We start from the raw sequence: 16,913 nt of genomic DNA, 5'->3' as shown, positions 1-16,913 counted from the left end.
AAAATTACCCTAATTTCCCGAAATGCTCTATATAACAAGGGGCTTCTATACTATGTCATTGATATCAGCTATGGTATGTATATGTTGTGATTATAATTATTATTTAAACGAAAAAATCTCTTATTGCGAGCCATTGTCACTGTCGCAGGACATATACAGTGACCTGGATGTGCCACACTGCACCAAACACTTGTATACTTTATTTGAGGTGTTTAACTTGTTCGGGATCATTCAGCACCCCTCAAGGAAGGTTCCTTGATGTTGGTGAGGGACTCTTGATTTAGGGAATTGGATCTGTGCTCCGGTTCCCCGAATTAAGTCTGAATGCCTTCCACATCATTACCCCCCCAGGCGCTGTATAATCCTCCGGGTTTAGCGCTTCCCCCTTGATTATAATAATAATAATAATAATCGGGATCATTCAGTGCGAGATGTGAAGGTTCTATCCTCCGTCCATTAATCTCGAGACAAGCGCACCACCTAACTGTACTCATCTACCCACCTTGCAATGTGCGGAACTTATAAATGTTTCAGATGGGCACCGTGACACCTTTATCCACCACAACGTGGACAGAACCTGCCATAACTCGGGGCTTGATTATCACTACTTGGAAAAGACCCGTCATTCGATTATTACATCAAGAGCGCTTACGATTGCTTGAACAGCCGTACAGTATGTACAAAGTTTGTTATTTCTTGGTTATAACCTACGCTTGCATGGGAAAAACTTAAGCAACGGGAGGCCATGTCCGAGACCGAGCAGCAGGGAAGATGACACTCAAAATCAACGGCAGTTAGATTCCAGGTGATGATGAGAACAAAACTGAACAATGAGGAAAAAATGCCACTGGCATTACTCAATATGAGAAGTATCATTGGTCCCAGTATGAGAAGTATCATTGGTAATACCCAGTATGAGGAGCACCATTGGTAATACCCGGCATGAGAAGTATCATTGGTAATACCCAGTATGAGAAGTATCATTGGTAATACCAAGTATGAGAAGTATCATTGGTAATACCCGGTGTGAGAAGTATCATTGGTAATAATCAGTATGAGAAGTATCATTGGTAATACCCGGTGTGAGAAGTATCATTGGTAATAATCAGTATGAGAAGTATCATTGGTAATACCCAGTATGAGAAGTATCATTGGTAATACCCAGTATGAGAAGTATCATTGGTAATACCCAGTATGAGAAGTATCATTGGTAATACCCAGTATGAGGAGCACCAATAATAATATCTTTATTTCTACAAGTACAAGGTATAGAGTCCTAGCTGACATCAGTGACATATTGCTATATAGAAAGATGTTTGTTATGCACAACATTTCAATTTTGTCCCGGGATGCAACCCACACCAGTCGACTAACATTCAGGTACCTATTTTATTGATGGGTGAATATAGACAACAGATTTAAGGAAATACGCCCATTGTTTTTACCCTGGCCGGGAATCGAACCCGGACCCTCAGCGTGTGAAGTGAGAGTTTTGCCAACCAGGCTATGAGCCACCTAGTATAAGGAGCACCATTGGTAATACCCAGTATAAGGAGTTCCATTGGTAATACCCAGTATAAAGAGCACCATTGGTAATACCCAGTATAAGGAGTACCATTGGTAATACCCAGTATAAGGAGTACCACTAGCATTGCCTAGCATAAGTACCACTGGAGATACGTACCATAGTGTTGGCAGTACATGTATTGTCTCCGTCTTGAAGCCGCGGTTAGTGGTGGTTATTTCCATGAGAAGGTTGTTAGGAGAGTCCTTGGCGTACTCAACATTAACATCCCAATAACCTTCATTCATCACTCCTGCAGGAAAATTTATAATCTTGAAATCATCACTGCTCCCCCAAATATATAATATATATATATATATATATATATATATATATATATATATATATATATATATATATATATATATATATATATATATATAATGTCGTGCCGAATAGGCAGAATTTGCGATCTTGGCTTAAATAGCAACGCTCATCTTGCCATGTAGGACAAGCGAAAATTTGTGTATGCAATAATTTCGCCAAAATTATTCTGAACCTAACGAAAAAAATATATTTAACTGTGTTTGTTTAGTATTAAATTATTGTAAACAAATCTAAAATATATTTAGTTGGGTTAGGCTAAAATAATTTTTTCTTGTTATAATAAGGTTAGGTAAGTTTTCTAAGATTCTTTTGTAGCAAAATTAAAATTTTTTACATTAACGTTAATGAAAATAATATATCTTTAAACGTATAAGAGAAAATTTTAGAAAGGACTTAATTTTAAATGAGTTCTTGCTAATTGACCAGTTTTACATATTCGGCACGACATATATATATATATATATATATATATATATATATATATATATATATATATATATATATATATATATATATATATATATATATATATATATATATATAATTATTACATATGAACAACACATCAGCACAAAAAACTTCCACGTATTATAAAGGGATTTCATTAGTACTCCATCTCACCAGTGTTTTCCAGTTCGTACTCAGGGTCCTGGTTTGTCCTCTGGCTGTTCTTTTCTTCAAGATCATGGTACGGGTAAGGCTGCTGGGGGTACTTGTAGAGGTAGCTCATGTAGGAGTGTGTGGGTGTAGAGTCGAGGTAGTAGTAGAGTTCCTTGACGTCCTCCCCGTGGTTACCCTGAGAGACAAAAAACACTGCAAGTCACCCGCAAGAGATTAAACTATAATTGGGGAAACGAAGACGCACAAGTGCAATATAATGCAATCCTTTAATAACAACGTTTCGCCCACTCAGTGGGCTTTTTCAAGCAATAAACAGATATTAAGCCTTCCCCCTCCCTCCACTGTGTGGGCGAAACTTTATCAATAAATGAATTCAAATTCAAATTCAAATTCAAAGTTTATTCTCTATAAGGATTACAATGCTGAGTTTATAAAATTTGGTTATTGTGTGGTTTACATGTAGTAAAATAATGATTACAGAGTGTACCACTTGAACACCTAGCATGGCTAGGCATTTCGGGCAGACTTAGTTTAATTCTTAATTTTAAAATATTACAAATTATGAGGTAAGTTGGTATTATGGCTAAGTGACTAAATACTAGTTTGTGAGTTTAGCAATGTGAATGCTTTTGTTTTGGCACAGTACATAGTTTCAGTATTGGAGTATCATAGGATTCATTATTTTAAGATTGAGATTAATGTTTCTGTTTATGGTCAAATGGGTGAGTGAGTGTGTGTGAACCACCAGGTGGTATTCGTGTAGTTAGTTGATGGGGTGTATCAGGGAGATAAGATGTTTTCTAATGGTGGTTTTGAAGGTGATGAATGTGTCTACAGTTCTAGAGTTCTCTGGTAGGGTGTTCCAGATTTTAGGGCCTTTGACATACATTGAATTTTTGTAAAGATTTAGTCGGACACGGGGAATGTCGTAGAGATGTTTGTGTCTGGTGTTATGCCTGTGGGTTCTGTCACAACTATCAAGAAAGCGTTTTAGGTCAAGGTTAATATTGGAGTTTAAGGTCCTGTAGATGTAGATTGCACAGTAGTAAGTGTGGATGTACTGAACAGGGAGTAAGTTTAGATCTATGAAGAGTGGGGGGGTGTGTTGCCAGGGATGGGATTTAGTGATTATTCTTACTGCGGCTTTTTGTTGGGTTATTATTGGCTCTAGGTGAACGTATTTGACATCATTTCTTTTTTTCATCGAGTTGGTGTTTTATACCATTTCTCTTCCCTGAACTATAATAAAGAAAAACCGGAAAGAAAAATGTGCAAGAGTACGAATTTATATGCATGTACAAGTGTTCAAGACAGAGAATGGCCAGCCAGAGACTAACTTGAGGACCAGTGAGACCGAAGAGTCGTTCCTTGAGGATGGGGTCGCGGGTGTTCCAGAGAGCCAGACTGAGGCAGAGTCTAGCCTGACGGTCACACAAGCCAGCTAACCCATCTTCTCCCCATCTGTACGCCCGTGACCTGGCTGCGTCGTGAGGCAGATACGACCAACTGAAACTCACAAAATGGTTTCATATATATATATATATATATATATATATATATATATATATATATATATATATATATATATATATATATATATATATATTATATATATACATGTATATATATACATATATATGTATATATATACATGTATATATATACATATATATGTATATATATATATATATATATATATATATATATATATATATATATATACATATATATATATATATATATATATATATATATATATATATGTATATATATACATATATATATATATATGTATTTATATGTATATATATATATATATGTATTTACATGTATATATATATATATATATATTTATATAAAGGTATATATATATATGTGTATATATATATATATATATATATATATATATTTATATATATGAATATATATATATATATATATATATATATATATATAATATATATATATATATATGCAATAAGATCACAATAAACAGGTGATTTCAAAATATGCAAAACAACCACTCTGAAAGAATAGAGAAATTCCAAGCGCTTTCGTGACTACTCACATTATCAAGGAACTATGATAGTTCCTTGATAATGTGAGTAGTCACGAAAGCGCTTGGAATTTCTCTATTCTTTCAGAGTGGTTGTTTTGCATATATATATATATATATATATATATATATATATATATATATATATATATATATATATATATATATATATATATATATATATATATATATATTATTTATATATATATATATATGTCGTGCCGAATAGGTAAAACTTGCGATTTTGGCTTAATTAGCAACGTTCTTCTTGCCGAATAAGGCAAGCGAGATTTTGCAAAAATTATATAAATTATTCACAACCCCACACATTATAAATGAGAGGTGAAGTACATTTTACTCCATCCTGGATCTATATTTCACAATGGTTTTGGAAGGACTGAAACTGTTAATTATGCCTCAGTGTCAGATGTGAATTTATTTCCTTATGGTACAGAGCAACATCATAGTCGACTGGTGAATGTTTTAGTGAGAATCACAAGTTCATATACACAATAATATCTAGAACTGCGTTATGTCTCTACTCGTGGTAATAAAGTAATAATAAGCAAGCATTATATTTGCATATTTTGAATAAAATATGCGAAATCCTACTCTTAGTACACGGCAGAGATGTGTGTGTGTACTCACCTAATTGTGCTTGCAGGGGTCGAGTCTTATGCTCCTGGCCCCATGTGTGTGTATACTCACCTAATTGTGGTTGCATGAGTTGAGTCAAAGCTCCTGTGTGTGTGTGTGTGTGTTTGTGTGTGTGTGTGTGTGTGTGTTGTGTGTGTGTGTGTGTGTGTGTTTGTGTGTGTGTGTGTGTGTGTGTTTGTGTGTGTACTCACCTATTTGTACTCACCTATTTGTGGTTGCAGGGGTCGAGTCACAGCTCCTGGCCCCGCCTCTTCGCTGATTGCTACTAGGTCCTCTCTCTCCCTGCCCCATGAGCTCTATCATACCTCGCCTTAAAACTATGTATGGTTCCTGCCTCCACCACATCACTTTCTAGGCTATTCCATGGCCTGACTACTCTATGACTGAAGAAATACTTCCTAACATCCCTTTGATTCATCTGAGTCTTCAACTTCCAATTGTGACCTCTTGTGTCTGTGTCCCATCTCTGGAACATCCCGTCTTTGTCCACCTCGTCTATTCCGCGCAGTATTTTATATGTCGTTATCATGTCTCCCCTGACCCTCCTGGCCTCCAGTGTCGTCAGGCCGATTTCCCTCAACCTTTCTTCATAGGACAATCCCCGTAGCTCTGGGACTAGTCTTGTTGCAAACCTTTGCACTTTCTCTAATTTCTTGACGTGCTTGACTAGGTGTGGATTCCAAACTGGTGCTGCATACTCCAGTATGGGCCTGACGTAGATGGTGTACAGAGTCTTAAACGAATCCTTACTGAGGTATCGGAACGCTATCCGTAGGTTTGCCAGGCGCCCGTATGCTGCAGCAGTTATCTGATTGATGTGCGCCTCAGGAGATATGCTCGGTGTTATACTCACCCCCAGATCTTTTTCCTTTAGTGAGGTTTGCAGTCTTTGGCCATCTAAACTATATTGTGTCTGCGGTCTTCTTTGCCCTTCCCCAATCTTCATGACTTTGCATTTGGCAGGGTTAAATTCAAGGAGCCAGTTGCTGGACCAGGCTTGTAGCCTGTCCAGATCTCTTTGTAGTCCTGCCTGATCCTCGTCCGATTCGATTCTTCTCATTAACTTCACATCGTCTGCAAACAAGGACACTTCTGAGTCTATCCCTTCCGTTATGTCGTTCACGTATACCAAGAACAGCACAGGTCCTAGGACTGACCCCTGTGGAACCCCGCTTGTCACAGGCGCCCACTCTGACACCTCGTCGCGTACCATGACTCGTTGTTTCCTCCCTGTCAGATATTCTCTGATCCATTGCAGTGCCTTTCCTGTTATGTGTGCCTGGTCCTCTAGCTTTTGCAGTAACCTCTTGTGAGGAACTGTGTCGAAAGCCTTCTTGCAGTCCAAAAATACGCAGTCGATCCACCCCTCTCTCTCTTGTCTTACTTCTGTCACCTTGTCATAAAACTCTAGTAGGTTTGTGACACAGGATTTTCCTTCCCTGAAACCGTGCTGGTTGTCAATTATACACTTGTTTCTTTCCAGGTGCCCCACCACTCTCCTCCTGATGATCTTCTCCATGACCTTGCATACTATACACGTTAGAGATACAGGCCTGTAGTTTAGTGCCTCATGTCTGTCTCCCTTTTTAAAAATTGGGACTACATTTGCCATTTTCCATACCTCAGGGAGTTGCCCAGTTTCAAATGATGTGTTGAAGATCTTTGTTAATGGCTCACACAATATCTCTGCTCCCTCTTTAAGGACCCATGGAGAGATGTTGTCTGGTCCCACCGCCTTTGAGGTGTCAAGTTCGCATAGCAGCTTCTTCACCTCCTCCTTGGTTATATGTACCTCATCCAGCACTTGCTGGTGTGCCCCCCTGTTCTGATTTCTTGGAGTCCTACTGGTTTCCACTGTAAATACCTCTTTAAATCTTGTGTTGAGCTCCTGACATACCTCTCGGTCGTTTCTTGTGAATTCCCCATCACCCTTCCTCAGTCTGATTACCTGGTCCTTGACTGTTGTTTTCCTCCTGATGTGGCTGTACAACAGCTTCGGGTCAGTCTTTACTTTTGATGCTATGTCATTTTCATATTGTCTCTGAGCCTCCCTTCTTATCTGTGCATATTCGTTTCTGGCTCTTCGGCTGATTTCTTTATTTTCCTGAGTTCTCTGTCTTCTGTACCTTTTCCATTCTCTATTACACCTAGTTTTTGCCTCCCTACACCTTTGGGTGAACCAAGGACTCGTTCTGTTCTTCCCATTATTTCTGTTTCCCTTGGGAACAAACCTCTCCTCTGCCTCCTTGCATTTTGTTGCTACATAGTCCATCATTTCTTGTACTGGTTTTCCTGTCAGTTCCCTCTCCCACTGAATGTCTTGAAGGAAGTTCCTCATGCCTGAGTAGTTCCCCCTTTTGTAGTTTGGTTTTTCCCAGCCTATTCCTGCTACTCTCTCCACTTGGAGCTCAACTATGTAGTCGAAGCACAGAACCACATGATCACTAGCTCCCAGGGGCCTTTCATACATGATACCCTCGATGTCCGAACTACTCATGGTGAATACAAGGTCCAACCTTGCTGGTTCATCCTCTCCTCTCTCTCTGGTAGTGTCTCTAACATGTTGATGCATGAGGTTCTCCAGTACCACATCCATCATCTTGGCTCTCCATGTTTCGGGACCCCCATGGGGCTCCAGGTTTTCCCAGTCAATCTCCTTGTGATTGAAATCACCCACAACTAGTAACTTTGCTCCCCCCATGTGTGCTCTCCTGGCCACCTCGGCTAGTGTGTTGATCATTGCTCTGTTGCTCTCATCGTATTCTTCTCTTGGCCTCCTGCAGTTCTGTGGTGGGTTGTACATTACTGCAATTATCACCTTATGTCCCTCAGACTGGATTGTTCCTACTAAGTAGTCCCTTTCGCCCATGCCATCCATTCCTTCCATTTTCTCAAAACCCCACTGGTTTTTAATGAGCAGTGCAACTCCTCCTCCCCCTCTCCTCCCTCTGTCTTTCCTGAAGATTTGATATCCCGATGGAAAGATTGAATCTGTTATTATTCTGGTGAGTTTTGTTTCTGTGAGTGCTATTATGTCTGGGGATGTCTCTTTGATTCTTTCGTGCCACTCCTCATACTTGTTTGTTATTCCATCTGCATTTGTATACCACACCTTCAACTTCTTTTCTGAGACTGTAGTCTGGGAAGTATATTGGGGTTGGGGAAGTGGGAGACCTGGTAAGGAACTATGGGTTGTTGCTGTGGGGGTGAAGTTTGTAATGTAGTGGGTGGGGGCATTGGATGTGGCATGGGTGTTTTGATTTAGAGTGTTTGGTTGCACTGGGGTTGACCTGGTTGGGAGGCTTCTATAGAAAGTTGTGAGGGAGGCTGTATTAGATCTTCTTCCTGGGTCTGGGATCTCCTGTCTGTCTTCTCCATCCCCTCTCTTTCCTCCTTTCGCCTTTGTACCATCTCTCTCAGTTTCTTCCTTTCTTCTTGTGTTCTGTCGCGGTCGAGATACACCCTCCTGTATGCCGTCATGTCCCTTAATCGTGCTTTCTCCTGCAGTATCCTGGTCCGAGTTGCTTCTGCCTTGAAGGTCACTCTCACTGGCCGGGTTCTTTTTTTTACAAACCCCCCTATTCTCCGAAAATTTTCCAGCTGGGTCATATCGTCTTCTCCTATTGCTTTCATGATGCTTTCAATTGCTTTTTTTTCCCCTTGTTTTCTTGCTTCATATGTTTCCCCTTCGACTTCCTGGAGCCCATACACAAAGACTGACCTCACCCTTTCATTCTCCCACTGCATATCCCTGTGTATCCCCTCATTTAATTTGGTTTCCTCCACTGCAGCTTTCCTTTCATCAGTTTCACTGGCTAATGTACTTGGGCTCAGTGGCCTGTCATTTTCCCTTCTCGGCTTTCCTTGGGCTCTGTTGTTGTCTGTTAGGGCCTCCACATAAAGCTTAGCTCTTTCATTTGCTACAGTCTCCTCTGATAGAGCATCTCCATGCAGTTGTGCCCCTTCTTTCCCTACAGTCCCCTTATTTGTGGCTGAGGTAGCAGTCTCTGATGTCAATCCCAAAATGTTCTTTAGTTCTTTATGCTGTTTCAGATTTTTCAGTTCCTCTTCTAAACTCTGTATCCTAGCTTCTGCTGTTTTGACATGCACCTCCCACTTCCTGCTTTCCATATCTATCCTCTCTTCCATTCTCATGCTAAGTTCTTCTAGTTTCTTTTCCCATTCATGATCCCTTTTTATGAGCTCTGCTGCCCAATCTTCCTTTGCATTTTCCTCCTCCTGTCCCTTGGTTTTTCTTGTTGCTCTCTGGCAACCCATTTTTGTTTTATCCTGATTGCCTCAGAGTGGGAAACCTATGTAGTTCTGTATGTTAGGTTAGTAGTGTGTGTGTCAGAGTGTGGGGGGGGGGGAAGTAGTGGAGGAACTGTGGCTATTTGGGAGCTGAGTGGGGAGGGGTGGGGAGGGTTTGGGGTGAATGGGGGAGGTGATGGATCAGGGGAAGTAGTGAGATGTCGGTGGTGAGGGGGGAGTGTGTGTGTGTCTGGATATGTGTGTGTGTGTGTGTGTGTGTGTGTGTGTGTGTGTGTGTGTGTAATTTTGTGTGTAATTGTGTGTGGAATTATGTGTGGGTTTATTATGTACTGAAAGGTAGGTGGCTTGTGCTTTAAGGTAAGTCTCAGTGGTCCTTGGCTGCCCACACCTTCTTGTGACCTGACCAACCTCCTGGGATTTACCGCACTTACAGTGTGTGTGTGCGTGTGTGTGTGTGTGTGTGTGTGTGTGTGTGTGTGTGTGTGTGTGTGTGTGTGTGTGTGTGTGTGTGTGTGTGTGTGTGTGTGTGTGTGTGTATGTGGGTGTGTGTATGTGTGTGTGTGTGTGGGGGGGGGGTGTATGTGGGTGTGTGTGTGTGTATGTGTGTGTGTGTGTGTGTGTGTGTGTGTGTGTGTGTGTGTGTGTGTGTGTGTGTGTGTGTGTGTGTGTGTGTGTGTGTGTGTGTGTGTGTGTAATTATGTGTCGAATTATGTGTGGAATTATTGTGTGTCTGAAAAGTAGGTGGCTTGTGCTTGGAGTGTAATGTAGATTCTCAGTTGTCCTTGTGTCCACAACCTATGTGACCTGACTCCCTTGCAGTGTTGCCTATATCGCCTGCTTATAGTGACTTAATCGCCTTGTTCAATGGATTACCATTTGTGTGTGTGTGTGTCTGTGTGTGTGTCTGTGTGTGTGTGTGTAAGATGTTTATATACAGTCAGAGTAAACTTTAATCCCTATTTTAGTTAATAAAATATTTTTCAGTGGTGGTGGACAGGTAAAATTCAGCCTTAATAACAATCCAGGTGACAGGTTTTAAAACTGTCATACTAACGAACCTTCATTACTGAAGATTAATGTAAACTTTAAAATTTCTGAACTGATTTTTAAGTCCTATTTTTTATTGAATCCAGAGTTCCACTTGTTAATCTTTTATTCTTCCAGTCTACTTATTGTTTATCACCAGAGTCTGTTTTAGGTTAGTGATATATCGCATATTCTACTGAAAACTTGTGCTTCACGCACAGGAATAGTTCCAGCACTGCTGGAACGAAACATACGATGCTGTTGTAGCTACTGAAACCATCACCATGAAGCCTGGTGTCTCAGACCGAGCCGCGGGGGCGTTGACCCCCAAAACCCTCTCCAGGTAAACCCCTGGTGTCATATTCAGTGGAATGTTTGGCAGCATTTTCATCAGTTTACTAACGGATTTCATTATCACCTGCCACATGCAATCCATCCTGTGTTGTGGTACGGGAGAGGAAAACATAGCTACCATTTGCTCCAACAATGTGGAGTGTCTTATAAAATAGGGTATCACCGCACGGGTGATATATCCAGTTTGGTTAAAAATATATAGAAAAACTTCTTCCGTCGTACCTATCACCGTCGTAAGAGTAATCTTCCCTGACGGTGCCCCACTGACGCTCACTCAGGTAAGGTCCCCATCGTTTCCAGTTGGAGGAACGAGACTCATCTTCGGTAAGTCTCAGGCTCTCTGGGTCAGTAGCCTTCAAGGTCACCTGCCTCACACTGCCTGAGTCTTCTTCCATCACTCTGAGTACAGCCTCTTTCACAGTCTGAAAAACCACAAATAAAAATACATGATTAAAATGCTATTACAATCAACTGTCGAACACCTTGCATAGGAAAAAATGTATGAAAACAAGTCTGTACAAATTTCCTAACATATTGAGGAAAGAAAATACGATTTAAGTATTTAAACTTTTATCTCTCTCCGACGCTACTCAGGGTTAGCCCATGATAATGCAAAATATAATTTCGATATCAAAAAGATTGCCATATAATCTGTAATATTGTGTAGCTTATATGCACAAAATATATTGAGTATTTAAGTTTAAAACATTGGAACCCATCACACAGCTAATCAGAACCTATAACTGTCTTCCCTTCCGTCATGTCCTTATATCGACCATGAAAGAATACGCATTAATGTACAGTGTAGAATTAATTTCAGACAAATTCACCCCTCCGGAGAGGCCCCTTGATGCTGGTGAGGGGTTCTTGGTCTAAGGAATTTGACCTGTGCTTCAATTCCTTGAAGCGAGTCTGAATGCCTTCCCATGTTCCCTAAGCGTTGCATGACCCCAATGACTTTAGCACTCCCCTGTAAATGCGGTAATGATAAATTCAACGAGTTAAATGAAAGAGTGAGAGAATAATAATCAGAAATGATTGTAACCACAGAAACAATCATAGACATGAGAAAATGTATGTTTCCCCGGGGCTACTACGAAAGGCTTAGACGATATGGCATCATCCTAGTAATTAAGGAAAGCTGAAGTATTATCATAGAGAAACAGTTCAAGACTGTGACAACTAACTTGTTACACAGCCAGAACGCTTATTACTTAATGGATGTTTGTGGCATTCATGTACAACGTACAGTGAAACAGCAAGCTGAAAACTGGCGGCAACAATAAATAAAAGATTTGTCGAGGCATCCTCTGATGGAGGCTCGTGAAGAAACACGGGCTACACAGCTCTTAACTGAGCCCTTGTGGTTTAGCCCTTCTTTTTTATTATAATAATCTTAACTGAGCCAGCGAGAGAATGATTGACGAGTTGAAAAAACTGACTACGATCCCCTCTGTTATTATTATTATTATTATTATTATTATTATTATTATTATTATTATTATTATTATTATTATTATTATTATTATTATTTACTTTTTTATTATTAACACACTGGCCGATTCCCACCAACGCAGGGTGGCCCGAAAAAGAAAAACTTTCACCATCATTCACTCCATCACTGTCTTGCCAGAAGGGTGCTTTACACTACAGTTTTTAAACTGCAACATCAACACCCCTCCTTCAGAGTGTAGACACTGTACTTCCCATCTCCAGGACTCAAGTCCGGCCTGCCGGTTTCCCTGAATCTCTTCATAAATGTTACTTTGCTCACACTCCAACAGCACGTCAAGTATTAAAAACCATTTGTCTCCATTCACTCCTATCAAACACGTTCACGCATGCCTGCTGGAAGTCCAAGCCCCTCGCACGCAAAACCTCCTTTACCCCCTCCCTCCAACCTTTCCTAGGTCGACCCCTACCCCGCCTTCCTTCCACTACAGACTGATACACTCTTGAAGTCATTCTGTTTCGCTCCATTCTCTCTACATGTCCGAACCACCTCAACAACCTTTTCCCAGCCCTCTGGACAACAGTTTTGGTAATCCCGCACCTCCTCCTAACTTCCAAACTTCGAATTCTCTGCATTATATTCACACCACACATTGCCCTCAGACATGACATCTCCACTGCCTCCAGCCTTCTCCTCGCTGCAACATTCATCACCCATGCTTCACACCCATATAAGAGCATTGGTAAAACTACACTCTCATACATTCCCCTTTTTGCCTCCAAGGACAAAGTTCTTTGTCTCCACAGACTCCTAAGTGCACCTCTCACCCTTTTCCCCTCATCAATTTTATGATTCACCTCATCTTTCATAGACCCATCCGCTGACACGTCCACTCCCAAATATCTGAATACATTCACCTCCTCCATACTCTCTCCCTCCAATCTGATATCCAATCTCTCATCACCTAATCTTTTTGTTATCATCATAATCTTACTCTTTCCTGTATTCACTTTTAATTTTCTTCTTTTGCATACCCTACCAAATTCATCCACCAACCTCTGCAACTTCTCTTCAGAATCTCCCAAGAGCACAGTATCATCAGCAAAGAGCAACTGTGACAACTCCCACTTTATGTGTGATTCTTTATCTTTTAACTCCACGCCTCTTGCCAAGGCCCTCGCATTTACTTCTCTTACAACCCCATCTATAAATATATTAAACAACCACGGTGACATCACACATCCTTGTCTAAGGCCTACTTTTACTGGGAAATAATCTCCCTCTTTCCTACATACTCTAACTTGAGCCTCACTATCCCCGTAAAAACTCTTCACTGCTTTCAGTAACCTACCTCCTACACCATACACCTGCAACCTACCTCCTACACCATACACCTGCAACATCTGCCATATTGCCCCCCTATCCACCCTGTCATACACCTTTTCCAAATCCATAAATGTCACAAAAACCTCTTTAGCCTTATCTAAATACTGTTCACTTATATGTTTCACTGTAAACACCTGGTCCACACACCCCCTACCTTTCCTAAAGCCTCCTTGTTCATCTGCTATCCTATTCTCCATCTTACTCTTAATTCTTTCAATAATAACTCTACCATACACTTTACAAGGTATACTCAACAGACTTATCCCCCTATAATTTTTGCACTCTCTCTTGTCCCCTTTGCCTTTATACAAAGGAACTATGCATGCTCTCTGCCAATCCCTAGGTGCCTTACCCTCTTCCATACATTTATTAAATAATTGCATCAACCACTCCAAAACTATATCCCCACCTGCTTTTAACATTTCTATCTTTATCCCATCAATCCCGGCTGCCTTACCCCCTTTCATTTTACCTACTGCTTCACGAACTTCCCCCACACTCACAACTGGCTCTTCCTCACTCCTACAAGATGTTATTCCTCCTTGCCCTATACACGAAATCACAGCTTCCCTATCTTCATCAACATTTAACAATTCCTCAAAATATTCCCTCCATCTTCCCAATACCTCTAACTCTCCATTTAATAACTCTCCTCTCCTATTTTTAACTGACAAATCCGTTTGTTCTCTAGGCTTCCTTAACTTGTTAATCTCACTCCAAAACTTTTTCTTATTTTCAACAAAATTTGTTGATAACATCTCACCCACTCTCTCATTTGCTCTCTTTTTACATTGCTTCACCACTCTCTTAACCTCTCTCTTTTTCTCCATATACTCTTCCCTCCTTGCATCACTTCTACTTTGTAAAAACTTCTCATATGCTAACTTTTTCTCCCTTACTACTCTCTTTACATCATCATTCCACCAATCGCTCCTCTTCCCTCTCGCACCCACTTTCCTGTAACCACAAACTTCTGCTGAACACTCTAACACTACATTTTTAAACCTACCCCATACCTCTTCGACCCCATTGCCTATATTCTCATTAGCCCATCTATCCTCCAATAGCTGTTTATATATTACCCTAACTGCCTGCTCTTTTAGTTTATAAATCTTCACCTCTCTCTTCCCTGATGCTTCTGTTCTCCTTGTATCCCATCTACCTTTTACTCTCAGTGTAGCTACAACTAAAAAGTGATCTGATATATCTGTGGCCCCTCTATAAACATGTACATCCTGAAGTCTACTCAACAGTCTTTTATCTACCAATACATAATCCAACAAACTACTGCCATTTCGCCCTACATCATTATCTTGTATACTTATTTATCCTCTTTTTCTTAAAATATGTATTACCTATAACTAAACCCCTTTCTATACATGGCGTAATAGCGCACAAAATGCGTGCTAAAGGAATAACAGGAAAAGTTGGTAGATGGATCTATAATTTCCTCACAAACAGAACACAAAGAGTAGTAATCAACAGAGTAAAGTCCGAGGCAGCTACGGTGAAAAGCTCTGTTCCGCAAAGCACAGTACTCGCTCCCGTCTTGTTTCTCATCCTCATATCTGACATAGACAAGGATGTCAGCCACAGCACCGTGTCTTCCTTTGCAGATGACACCCGAATCTGCATGACAGTGTCTTCCATTGCAGACACTGCAAAGGCTCCAGGCGGACATCAACCAAATCTTTCAGTGGGCTGCAGAAAACAATATGAAGCTCAACGATGAGAAATTTCAATTACTCAGATATAGTAAACACGAGGAAATTAAATCTTTATCAGAGTACAAAACAAATTCTGGCCACAAAATAGAGCGAAACACCACCGTCAAAGACCTGGGAGTAATCATGTCGGAGGATCTCGCCTTTAAAGACCATAACATTGTATCATTCGCAGCTGCTAGAAAAATGACAGGATGGATTCAAAGTTCATTCTCTATAAGGATTACAATGCTGAGTTTACAGAATTTGGTTATTGTGTGGTTTACATGTAGTTAAATAATGATTACAGAGTGTACCACTAGAACACCTAGCATGGCTAGGCATTTCGGGCAGACTTAGTTTAATTCTTAATTTTAAAATATTACAAATTATGAGGTAAGGTGGTATTATGGCTAAGTGACTAAATACTAGTTTGTGAGTTTAGCAATTTGAATGCTTTTGTTTTGGCACAGTACATAGTTTCAGTATTGGAGTATCACAGGATTCATTATTTTAAGATTGAGATTAATATTTCTGTTTATGGTCAAATGGGTGAGTGAGTGTAAGTGTGAACCACCAGGTGGTATTCGTGTAGTTTGTTGATGGGGTGTATCAGGGAGATAAGATGTTTTCTAATGGTAGTTTTGAAGGTGATGAATGTGTCTGCAGTTCTAGAGTTCTCAGGTAGGGTGTTCCAGATTTTAGGACCTTTGACATACATTGAATTTTCGTAAAGGTTTAGTCGGACACGGGGAATGTCGTAGAGATGTTTGTGTCTGGTGTTATGCCTCTGGGTTCTGTCACAACTATCAAGAAAGCGTTTTAGGTCAAGGTTGATATTGGAGTTTAAGGTCCTGTAGATGTAGATTGCACAGTAGTAAGTGTGGATGTACTGAACAGGGAGTAAGTTTAGATCTATGAAGAGCGGGGGGGGGGTGATGCCATGGATGGGATTTAGTGATTATTCTTACTGCAGCTTTTTGTTGGGTTATTATTGGCTTTAGGTGTGTTGCTGCAGTTGATCCCCAAGCACAAATAGCATAGGTGAGGTATGGATAAATAAGTGAGTGGTATAGTGTGAGAAGGGCATTTTGCGGCACGTAGTATCGTATCTTGGAGAGGATCCCAACGGTTTTGGATACTTTTTTGGTTATGTGTTGGATATGGGTACTGAAATTCAGGTTGTTGTCAAGGTATAGGCCTAGGAATTTGCCCTCATTATGTCTGGCAATTAGAGTGTTGTCGATCTTAATGTTAATTTGTGCATCTCCTGCTCTGCTACCAAACATAATATAGTAGGTTTTGTCAGTGTTAAGCGTAAGTTTATTGGCTGTCATCCAAGTAGATATTTTGATCAGCTCCTCGTTAACAATGGTGTTGAGGGTGGCAAGATTAGGGTGAGAGATGACATAAGTCGTGTCGTCAGCAAAGAGAATGGGTTTCAGGTGTTGGGATACGTTTGGAAGATCATTGATGTATATGAGGAAGAGCAGG

The 16,913-nt window shown here is 40.4% G+C and overlaps 1 protein-coding gene across 1 annotated transcript in view; it reads right to left on the bottom strand.

Moving 5' to 3' along the window:
* The window catches only part of LOC128700588 (uncharacterized), a 91,497-nt gene that overhangs the window by 60,560 nt on the left and 14,024 nt on the right, over positions 1-16,913 (bottom strand). The window contains exons 2-5 of the mRNA XM_070098939.1: positions 11,100-11,299; positions 3,850-4,018; positions 2,513-2,687; positions 1,685-1,817 (exon numbers count right to left, since the gene is read on the bottom strand). Coding sequence (XP_069955040.1) covers positions 1,685-1,817; positions 2,513-2,687; positions 3,850-4,018; positions 11,100-11,272 — 650 coding nt within the window. The 5' untranslated portion in view covers positions 11,273-11,299. The remainder of the gene's footprint in view (positions 1-1,684; positions 1,818-2,512; positions 2,688-3,849; positions 4,019-11,099; positions 11,300-16,913) is intronic.

This window comes from Cherax quadricarinatus, chromosome 65, assembly GCF_038502225.1.
Source record: "Cherax quadricarinatus isolate ZL_2023a chromosome 65, ASM3850222v1, whole genome shotgun sequence".
In the NCBI taxonomy this organism is placed as follows: domain Eukaryota; kingdom Metazoa; phylum Arthropoda; class Malacostraca; order Decapoda; family Parastacidae; genus Cherax; species Cherax quadricarinatus.
Note: the sequence above shows the minus strand (reverse complement) of the source record. Positions and strands in the feature narration are given on the sequence as shown.